Here is a 12,103-nt window from a genome sequence, read left to right on the forward strand (position 1 = left end):
CTAACAACGTCCTAATGTGACGACGGATGGTGTCCTGGGGGGATCTCCTCCCAGATCTGGACCAGGGCATCACTGAGCTACTCGACAGTCTGTCCCATCCAGAGGTGTTCTATTGGATTGAGGTCAGGCAAGTGAGCGTGGGGGGGGGGGGGGGGGGGGGGGGGGGTGGGGAGTCAATGGTATCAATTTCTTCATCCTCTCGCCACATGAGGCCGCGCATTGTCGTGCACCAGATGGAACCAGCATAGGGTCTGACAATGGGTCCAAGGATTTAATCCTGATACTTAATGGCAGTCAAGGTGCTGTTGTCTGGCCTGTAGAGGTCTGTGTGTCTCTCCATGGATATGCCTCCCCAGAATGACCATCACTGACCCACCACCAAACCAAACCAGTCAGGCTGAACGATGTTACAGGCAGCGTAACGTTCTCCACAGCTTCTCCCGACCCTTTTACATCTGTCACATGTGCTCAGGGTGAACCTGCTCTCATCTGTGAAAAGCACAGGACGCCAGTTCTGGTATTCTATGGCAAACATCAATCGAGCTCCATGGGGCCTACTAGAGGATGTCGGGCCCTCAGGCCACCCTCATGAAAGTCTGTTTCTGATTGTTTGGTCAGAGACATTCACACCAGTGGCCTGCCTGCCTGCTGGAGGTCATTTTGTAGGCTCTGCCAGCACTCATCCTGTTCCTTCGGTCCTTCTGATGGGTTAAGGACCTTCTACGAGGGGTCCTGTCCAGCTCTCCTGGAATCTCCTCCATGCCCTTAAGACTGTGCTGGGAGACGCAGCAAACTTTCTGGCAATTACACGTATTGATGTGCCTGCCATCCTGGAGAAGTTGGACTACCTGTGCCAGCTCTGTAGGGTCCAGGTATGGCCTCATGCTACCAATAGTGACACTGACCATAGCCAAATGCAAAACGAGTGACAAAACAGATGAGGACAGACAAATGTCAGTGGCCTCCCTCCACCTGTTAAACCATTCATTCCTGTTTTGGGGGTCGTCTCATTCCCCCAGCCCACGTGCACCAAAGCAGCTGAAACTGAGGAACAAGCCCCTCTGCTACTTCACTGACCACATCGATAGCCCACAAGAGTCACTGACTTGATGCTGTACTCTCCTTTCATTTTTTGAGCAATTTGTATTATGAGATTCAGCCATTTTAAAAGAAAACCAGCTGTACGCGTGTAGCCAAAGGTTTAAAGTGCGCCACTGTGAGTTTTATGTCACCTCACATTATTTTACTTAAAACAGGTAGTTGAGATCATGAATGGACACTGAGGCCATGCAGACCAGCTGACAGGGAGAAAGCTTTACTGCCATGTGAGCAGATTGACAGGGAGAACAGAGATGGGAAAAGACAAGTGGAGGAGACTCAGGCAGGCTATTAAAAGAGAGGAGGCGTACCTCGTGGTCTGACGGTCAGTTTACGGTCAACAGTCACTGTGTGCTAAATAAATCTGAACAATGCCAGCCAAAGATTGTATCCCATGTTAGGAAACTGCATGTTCTTATTTTGGAACCAAAGACTGAGAGAAAAGTATAAAAGCCCATCTACAGACAGATGGAAGACCTCGCGCCTACCTGTACCTAAGAACCGTGTCTCCTGCACTCTCGTAGCACAGTCTGCTCCTCCTCTACTTTAAGACACACAGGGAGCTTTTAAGTAATCCACACAAGTTGGGACACCTGTGCAAATTGCTTGTTTCAGTGTGCGAGGCTCCATTTACTTCAATTGCTGCAGAACATCTGTAGGTTGTAACCCATTTGTTGTCCCCTGATGAAGGCTTTCTGCTGGGTCTTTGCAAACCTAAAGTTGATTTTTAAACCTCTTACCCTTTCACCATTTTAGGTCATTCATTACATTTCAGCTAATTACATTTGAAGAAAAACTGAGGTGTTGTAAAAGTTTTGACCGGTAGTATAAAAAAAGTATGTCAATTTCCCCTTGGGATTAATAAAGTATCTATCTATCTATCTATCTATCTATCTATCTATCTATCTATCTATCTATCTATCTATCTATCTATCTATCTATCTATCTATCTATCTATCTATCTATCTATCTATCTATCTATCTATCTATCTATCTATCTATCTATCAATCATATAGTGCCTTTCACTTTTATCTATCTATCTAATAATACAGGTAGATTGTAATGGGTGGGGCCCCGAGTTATGATGTGTTACTCATGTAATAATGAAGTGATAGAAATGAAATAAACACCGTGCCTACCTTGATAGACGAGTAAACGATCCAATCACATTCAGTGTTGGAAATGGTGACCTCCTTCTTGCAAACACACATTGACACGGCGCTCCATATTGGCAAAGGTATCTGCGAGCATTGTAGGGGGGTGATGGCAGTAATTTCCTGTTCAGTGTTTTGGTGTAATTGTTCACGTGTACGAAGCTTGTTCTTGTACACATTTCCTTTCAGTGCTCCCCAAAGGAACAAATCTAGAGGTGACAGGTCTGGCCATAGTTCCTTTGAAATGACCCAGTTGCCAAAAAAAAAACACGATTTATTTTATGCCCTGCTGCAAGCTGATGTGTGACAGGTTGTCCCTTCTTGCTGGAAATCACTGATCGCATGGTCATCCAGTTCATTCACAAATAAGTCAAAAAGAGTGCCACACCTCACTCGTGCGTACATTTACCGAGGAATGTGTGCAGTTTTGGTCTCCAGGCTACAAAAGGGACATAGCAGCACTAGAAAAGGTCCAGAGAAGAGCGACTAGGCTGATTCAGGGCTACTGGGGATGAGTTATGAAGAAAGATTAAAAGATCTGAGCTTTAAGAAGATGAATAGAAGACCTGACTGAAGGGTTTAAAATTATGAAGGGAATTAGTCCAGTGGATTGAGACTGTTATTTTAAAATAAGCTCATCAAGAACACGGGGACACAGTTGGAAACTTGTGAAGGGTGAATTTCACACAAACGTTAGGAAGTTTTTCTTTAGATAGCTAGATAGATAGATAGATACTTTATTAACACAAAGAACGACAGACACTTGGAATAAGAGAACAAGTAGTGTGGTAGACAGTAAGACATTAGGGACTTTCAAAACTGTTTTTTTGGAAGAAAGAAGTGGACGGGACTGGCAAACTTTGTTGGGCTGAATGGCCTGTTCTTGTCTAGAGTGTTCTAATGTTCTTCTCATACTGTGATCTTTATTTCGTTTGGATTGCTTCATTATTAAGTCAGTACTACATCATAAGTCAGGGCTCTGCCCATTAGAACCCCCCCCCCTATATACAGTATGTCTATACAGACCTTTGGTTTAGTAAAAGCTGTAGTGTCATTCCTGGGGAGTGTACGCCCCCTTCTGGACTCACCGGGACATCTCAGCACTTGTTGTCCTCCTCAGTAACCTTTCAACACCACCCACTGTTTGATTTCATCTCAAACAAGAAAATCACAGTAAACTCTTTGTGCCATCTGCTTCATTTTTATTTTACTTGAGTATTTATGTGACAATTCACAGAAGCAAGTAGTAGTAGGGTGTTGTACTGTGTGATGCCTAGCATGCATAAATAAAAAGATTACAATATGTGAGCTTTCAAGGCAACTCAGGCCCAACATCTCACCTGTAGAAGGGGCCTGAGTTGCCTCAAAAGCTCACATATTGTAATCTTTTTAGTTATGCATGCTAGGCATCACCTAGATGATGCAATCAGACAAGGTGGGTGGGCGAGAAGGCCGACCCCAAGGGCACAGTTGACGAGCAACATTAAAACTTGGAATATGCCTGTTAACAGGCTCTAAACTAGCCAATAAAAGGGGTCATTTGGCTTGACTTCTCACCACAGGCAAATAGAAATGTATCCTTACCGTGAGAAACATAGTACCAGGAATATGCGATAAAAAGATTATTTCCAGATCCCTTTTGTTGTCACTGTGGAATATGACCCGGACACAGACAGGCAGACACCTTTAAATTACCCCACACACATTTATTTTGGGTCTCCATTACCATACACAAAGTCCAAATATGCACAAGTTACTCACAAGCCCCCAATACCCCATAGTCCAGGCCAATCAATAATGCCACTCTTTCTTCAGACCGCCTCCTTCTCTCCTTCAGCAACCTTGTCCTCTCTTCCACCCGACTCACGTCCATTTCTGAAGGGAGGCGGCCCCTTTAAATAAGCACCCGGATGTGCTCCAGGTGTGTTCCCGGCAATCTCCCACCGACATGCCCCAGTGTGGCGGAAGTGCCAGCTGTCTCCTCGGAAGCACTCCGGGTGTCCCTGTTCCTCTTCCCCCAGCACTTCCTGGTGTGGCGGAAGTGCTGTGGTCCAGGGTCCTCCTGGCATCAGGGCACCCCCTGGCAGTGGCCACGGGCCCCTACAGGGTAGAGCTTCCAAGCTCTGTACCCATGGCCCCCAATACAACCAGGGGGGATGCCCCCTCGTGTCCTGGAGGAGGCACAAACCCTCCTCCACTCCTCCTGGGCGTCACGCCCGCCGGGCACCACATCACAAACATGCATCAGAAACGTAACGTGGAAGGCAAGTTTTCTTTTACTGAAAACCCAAGAGGACATTTTTGGTAAGTTTTTAGTGGTGCTTCGTGTCCCGTTGCTTCTATTATAACGTGACGGTGTGGGCAAGATGTTTTTTTTTGTATTTAATATACAGTAATCCCTCCTCCATCGCGGGGGTTGCATTCCAGAACCCCCCGCAAAAGGTGAAAATCCGCAAAGTAGAAACCATATGTTCATATGGTTCTTTTTATATATTTTAAGCCCTTATAAACTCTCCCACACTATTATAAACATTTCCCGCACAATTATACAGCATAAACCCTTTGTATTCTCTTAGATATTAGGTAAGATTCGTTGAAATTATGTATGTAAACACAGTTTATATACAGTAAAACCTAAATATTATTTTAAAGATATCGAGCGTCTCCGATATCACATATGTTACAGCCATTACGACAGACAGGCCACCAGCAATAAATACGTACAATGCAAGAAAAATTGTATACAGTAAAATGTGTGTACAGTGACACTAAACTATGTACATGTAATAAGTACTGTACGTAAATAATTATTTATGGTTACTCACCAACAATGACACGACGACTTGTCTGATAACGATGAGTTTAATTTTACTGCACAACAAAGGAGAGCGTTACAGCTCTTCTAAAGGAGCCTCTTCAGGTGACTGTGTAGCACCGCCGTTGTTCTTCAATCCAAATCCCTGAAGCAGATTCCATCCAGACTACTGTCTTATCACGTCCACTTGCAACTCGTTTTGCGCCCTGGTTAAAGGACACTGCGGCCATAGATCTTATATGCTTTTCCTCCTTTTTAAATAAAAAGAATCGTGGACTCATTGATGCCGTAATGGTGTCCTGCAGCGGTGTAGCTGTTCCCTTCCTTCAACATATCCAAAACTTTTACCTTTTCTTCAATCATTTGCATCTCCTGTTGGCGCTTGGACACGGCCCCTGAAGCAGTAACACGTTAATGCTGAATGAGTGAGATGAGACTTCCTGGTTAATGCAGCACTCCGTCGCTGAGCCAATCAGCAGCACACAGGAACTTAACTGCATGCTCTGATTGGGTAGCTTCTCAGCCATCCGCCAATAGCATCTCTTGTATGAAATCAACTGGGCAAACCAACTGAGGAAGCAAGTACCAGAAGTAAAAAGACCCATTGTCCGCAGAAACCCGTAAAGCAGCGAAAAATCCACGTTATATATTAGATATGCTTACATATAAAATCCGTGATAGAGTGAAGCCACGAAAGTCGAAGCGCGATATAGCGAGGGATTACTGTATATAAAGTGCAGGACTTTGGAACATAAATACCATGTTTGTGAAGAAATAACCGTACTGATCCTTTAAAGTGGTCATCTCCTTCAAGTTCTCTTAGTCCTGAGCCAGCTGACTGCTCTTCTCAGTCACTGTGTGTCCGCCAGGTGACTTTTTGTAGCCGCTGACTTGCATTTCATTCTTTTGCGTTTTTTTGTTTTTTAGCTTTCTTTTCGACTTTTTTTTTTTGTATTAACTGTGCTCCTTTGTATCCAACAGTACTGTATATACTCGCATATAAGAAAAATCGATCCTCAAATCAGACCCCGACTTATACGCCCGTTCAAAAGTGCGACACTTACATTTTTTTTTTTTTTTTACATCTTCTTGCCTCCTTTAATCTCACATCAGTTTCTCAGACTCATCGAATTTTGTTACCAATTTCTTTCGCCAATTCAACGACTTTTAATTTAAAACCATCTTCATATTTTCCTCTGATTCAATGCTCCATCATATATAAGGGATGCTCTTACGATAAAGGTGTGTGAGGTACAAAAAACACAAAACAGTGCAAACATCACTTCGGAACAGTTTGGGTATTACTGTGTGGTCACGTAGGCACAATACATCGTGACTCTTGGTGACTCTCTCAGGTGGGCATTAGCATATCGTAATCTCTTGGACCAATAGCGTGAGTTTACCGCGTTCGACTTATATGACCGACATTATAAAATACCGGAAATTACACGATAAAATCAAGCCCCGACCTATCTGAGGGAGAACTTATCGGCGAGTATATACAGTATTTTTAATATTTTTGGAATTTTGAGTTTTCAAAGTGGTGGACATTTCTAGGCTCTTTGAATTTTCTTTAATTTAAATGGAAAAAAATGTTTTGCCTTTTTGGGCCTTTTAAGAGTTGTTAGGCCTTTTGCTGTTTTGAGTTGTCAGGCTTTGGGCCATTTTGAATTGTCAGAACCTTTTTTTTTTTTTTTTTGGCTCATTTTTTTGTGAATTGTGGGCCTGACTCATAGCACATGTCTTGTAAAGTCCATCTGAAGGGCCAGCTAGTTGGATAAAAAACAAGAGGGAGTGGTGCAGCATTTTTCATCTCAGGGTGGCCATCCCAAGTTTCACAAATGATTATCTGGCCTTTGGCCTACAAGCTTCCCAGATGGCTACAGCTGATGATAAGAACTCCACCTTGTAGGCTGCAGATAAGGAGCAGTACTGCTGTGCCGTCTAATTCTTTTCAAAGAGTTCATTTTTACTCCTTTCATTTCAGTCTGATGATGTGCTGCTGATGGACAAAGCAGGGCACATTCCCAGCTGGGGGCCTGGCATGGCCTGCAGCAATCCTTCAACAGTAGGGACTTTGTGATAAAGTTTGTGCGTTTCTTCTTTCCTTCTTTAGGATCTTGCGGTGAAAACGAGAGAAATCCTGAGCACCCTGACGTCACTGGCTGAATGTGCTGGATCAAAAATCACCCTCGAGCATTTGCGGCAGCGGCGATTTCCACCCGCGACTGAGACTTTCCTTTACCACTTAGCGGCTGCGGAGCAAATGCTGGAGATCTGACTGCTGACTGGCCTTGTGGGTAGCCCAAATTAAGCAGCTCACGTGTAATCGTTCGGCCTCCTCCTGCCTGGACACCCATATGTTTTTATTTTTGCACTTACAGTACTAACCAGTGTTCATGGTTCAGACTGTGTGGCACTAGAAAGGCCCAATATATTGACCTGCACAGCACAATGGCTTGTTTGCCCACCGTTATCCCTGCCCTGCCCTTAAGTCAAGGATGTCTGGTTTGAGATCTGCCATCCAGGCCTGGTGATGTGCTTATTCAAGCCCAATAAACCACAGAGGTTTGTATAATAATAATAAATATATTTACATGGCAGATTTCCTACATTGAATATAGTTCAAGTGTTTTCCAAAAGTTATGGTTATTCTTAAAAATAATCTTTATATATAATCTTCATTTGGATCTTGATCTTTGTTTGTCCGCGAATTCATGTTCCCCTGACACTGCCATGGTTGTTACTTTTGTTTACAAACACTGTTGACACTGTGCTTTGTGTATAGTTCTGGCGTCGACACCTGCTTCGTTGTCGAGACTGTGGTTTTTTGTGTTTCTATCGACCGTCGTCGGCAGCACTTCATCCAAATCGAATGTTCACCCACTTCTTGGAGTCGGCAGTCAGAGTATATAAGTTGGACACACTTCTGTGATTTTCCATCAGTCGGCATTTGGAGTTCAAGAAAGAAACATTGGTTCTTCCTTACTCTTTGGATTACCACAAAGCAACCTGTGAGATTGGAGAAAGATTGAGAAGAGATCGTGAGAGGAAACGACAGTGTCGTGAAAACGAGACGGACTGTGAATGGAGAGAAGCAGAAATGCTCCTCCACCACCACATAATTACTATTCAGACAGTGATTCCGAGTAGGCCGTTCCTATCGAATCAATGTCCAAGGGTTTTGTTTTGTAATTTTGTTTCTCTTATAAAAAATCATAATGCTGTGCGACGAAGGGCCCAGTTCACAACTGGCAGCCGCGTTTAAACAGGGAGCCCTTCACAGACAACTTTAACACGCGCAACGTAGTTGGCCGCACATGGCTAGTGTATAATGAATAATTTTTATTTTAAGATTACTAATCTTGTTCTGAACAGCTTGCTGTTAAGATTTTTTAGAAGATTAGCACAGCTTTGATGAAAACGGACCATTCAGCTCAACAAAGCTCACCAATCCTAAGTGCCTCATCCGTACGACCTCGAGCAACCAGAGGGCAGATCAGAAGAGTTTTGGGACCAGACGATAGTGGGGTAGACCTGGGAGGACAAAACAGGAAGTCAAAAAGTTATCCAAATAGCAAAGCCAAAAAAAAAAAAAACGCTAAACCAGAATCGTAAGAATCTGTGATCAGATAGCCAATCCGGTAAAGCACACAAAGCACTCCTGGGCCTGCACTGAACCGTTTCAATGCCGTGTTCAGTCAAAGGAAGGACGGCCGCCTCCACCGAGACGTGAAATCAGCGTTTAGATCAGTGATTCTTAACCTTTTTTGAGTCACGGACCCCTTTAAGAATCAGATGAAAGCTATGGACCCCCTTCCAAAGAAATATTCACATGAACACAACTTTTCATGCAATGAATATCATTGACTTTATCGATCGAGATTTGATTGTCTCGTACATATATGACATACATAGAGTATTATTAAACTTTAAAGTAGACAATCTAAAAAAAAAGTAATAATGGCCACTTATTGTAATTATCAAATACAACCGTCTTGTGCAAATTAAAGCAGATCTACTACTCTACTACATTACTACTACAACATCTACACTAAATGAACAGTACCGGGGCTGTATCTCTCTCTCTCTCTCTCTCTCTGTGTGTGTGTGTGTGTGTGTGTGTGTGTGTGTGTATATATATATATATAGATAGATAGATATAGATATATACATTCAGTGATCCCTCCTCGGTCACGAGGCTTGCGTTACAGAACCCCCCTGTGAAAGGTGAAAATCCGCAAAGTAAAAACCATCTGTTTATATGGTTATTTTTTATATATTTTAAGCCCTTATAAACTCTCCCACACTCTTATAAACATTTCCCGCACAATTATACAGCAATAAACCCTTTATATTCTCTTAGATATTAGGTAAGATTCGTTGAAATTATGTATGTTAACACACTGTATATATAGTACGCACAAACATACGTATCGTATATCATTGAGGAGTTTTATTTAATACGTAATACAGTTTTAAACACATTCTAATAATACATATTTTAACAAAAATAATTTTATATTTACTGTATATACATTAATGCACTCATTTTACTTACCCAGTTATATTAGATATCGAGTGTCTCCAATATCACATATGTTACAGCCATTACGATGGACAGGCCACCAGCAATAAATACATACAATGCAAGAAAAATTGTATAAAATGTGTGTACAGTTACACTAAACGTATGTACATGTACTAAGTACGTAGAAAATTAATTATGGGTACTCACCAACAGCGAAACACGTTGATGCTGAATGAGCGAGACGAAATGTTGGCTAACGCAAAGTGGAATTGAATGCTGCTCTCCATCACCCAGGAACTTAACCGCGTGCTCTGATTGGGTAGCTTCTCAGCCATCCACCAATAGCGTCCCTTGTATGAAATCAACTGGGCAAACCAACTGAGGAAGCATGTACCAGAAATTAAAAGACCCATTGTCCGCAGAAATCTGCGAACCAGCGAAAAATCCGTGATATATATTTAAATATGCTTACATATAAAATCCACGATAGAGTGAAGCCATGAAAGTCGAAGCGTGATATAGTGACTGACTACTGTATGTATATATGTGTATATATATATATATATATAAAATCGTCTTGTCTGTCCGCTTTCACGAGATAAGCATCACATCAGAAGACCCAAGCTTTCTCAGCAAGTCCAGTCTGCTCTGACCCTTCTTATATGGTGCCACTGTGTTGTCTATTAAGTCCAGTTTGCTGGTCCTTGTAGCGCTGCACCACTTCCACGTCCGCCTCCTGAATGGTGACCAGTCTCAATGGCCCCTTGGAATTCCAGAAGCCCACCACCAGCTCTTCTGCCTTGCTGATGTCAAGTTGTAGGTTGTTGTCCCTGGACCACAACCTTCTTGTACACTGACTCATCTCCATTATTAATGCAGGCTTTGATGGAGGATTCATCTGAAAATTTCTACAGGTGGCAAGCGCTGGTATTGTGTTGGCAGTCTGTCGTGTGGAGGGTGAAGATGAAGGGAGGCAGGACGGTTCTCTGAGGTGCTCCTGTATTACACTCCACCATTTTTGACACACAGTCTCTCAGCTTCACAAACCACTGCCTGCTGATCTAGTAGTCCATGAGCCAGAAGACTGTGGGGGCTTCAAGATTCAAAGGCTTCAGCTTTTTCTCCCAGTCGATGAGGCAGAATGGTGTTTAAAACACTGGAAAGTCCAAGGAGATAAGCCATTGTATTGATCAATAAATTACAGTTGAACCAACATCTTTGCAGAGACTCTTTCAGGCTAGAAGCATGAAATAAACACCCAAGAACAGGCAGTCAGTCATTTTCTAAGCTGCTTATTCCTGTACAGGGTCGTGGGGGTGCTAGTACAGGGTGCCAGTCCAAAACAGAGGGCTATAATTCACCCACTGACAATTCTGATGGACAAAATAGTGCACCAATGAGAAGGAGCGGATTTTGTAGTCCAATCACGAGTGGGTATTCATTCATTAATTCAACAACTAGCTGTACTCATCTGTCTGGACACTCTGAGGAAGCTCTTACACTCTCCAAAATGACAACTTGCACCCTCTGAAACTAAGAAACTGATGATCTGCTCCCTCCCCTGGACGCCGCAAGATGACCAGCTCTTCTCTTAGTGGACCACAAAGCTGAGATCCAGTCTGCTGTACTAAGTAACTGTGCCAGTGGGCCTAGAAGACGGAGGAGCAGCCATTACTTGAAGAAGGGGACTTCAGCATCTAAACTCTTGTGTCGGACTGTGACGGTCTGAGCGGGCTCCTCACTACCTGTTCCATCTGGGGAGCCTCTTGAACCTGGATGGCCGATAGTCGTAACTGAGTTGAGCCTGGCAAATGAGGACACGTGCAAACAGTGTCCATGGCTGTTGAAGTGAGCTGCTACAGGAACATTCCTATTGCCATACCTGTGGAAGTTCATTCTTTGGTGGAGTGTTTGTCCAGTTTCTCCCACATAGAGTGCAGTGTTGGGACATTTCATGCAGCAGCGTTTCTCAACCTTTAAGTATTTGCGACCCGAGTTTTCATAACAGTTTTAATTGCGCCCCCCTAACGTTTTTTTGAAAGGAGCCCACTAATACCAATTTGTTCTTTTTTAATTCATGATATATCACAGATGCATATTTTATTATACCTACTTAACTGTAATTGACATTTATCTAACTCTATATTTATTTTTCTAGTATCAGAATGTAGTTTAAGTTAATTTGTTTTGGTTTCAATAGATGGATTTTTTCATATTTTTGATTCTTGTTTTCTTTTTTCACATCTTTGCGCCCCCCTAGGGGGGCCCGCCCCACAGATTGAGAACCACTGTCATACAGAGAATTAGGGAGACCACATTAGATGATCTGCAGGAAAATGACCCCTTTATGTGATGTTCTAGTTGGTAGTGTGGTACATCTTTTAATAGAGGTAAAAAATAAATCAATACTAATAAGATTTCTCACTTAAAGGTTTTCCAATGCTATGTCCATATAAACACAGGGAACTCCGGTCTCAGTATGACATTTTGCCTGAAGAAGGGGC

At 42.9% G+C, this 12,103-nt stretch overlaps 1 protein-coding gene across 1 annotated transcript in view; it reads left to right on the top strand.

Annotated features, from left to right (window-relative positions):
• The window catches only part of dennd10 (DENN domain containing 10), a 53,936-nt gene extending 46,265 nt beyond the window's left edge, over positions 1-7,671 (top strand). The window contains exon 9 of the mRNA XM_028825647.2: positions 7,185-7,671. Within this exon, the coding sequence (XP_028681480.1) occupies positions 7,185-7,349 (165 nt within the window). The 3' untranslated portion in view covers positions 7,350-7,671. The remainder of the gene's footprint in view (positions 1-7,184) is intronic.
• The last annotated feature ends 4,432 nt before the right edge of the window (positions 7,672-12,103 follow it).

Source organism: Erpetoichthys calabaricus, chromosome 2, assembly GCF_900747795.2.
Source record: "Erpetoichthys calabaricus chromosome 2, fErpCal1.3, whole genome shotgun sequence".
NCBI lineage: Eukaryota > Metazoa > Chordata > Cladistia > Polypteriformes > Polypteridae > Erpetoichthys > Erpetoichthys calabaricus.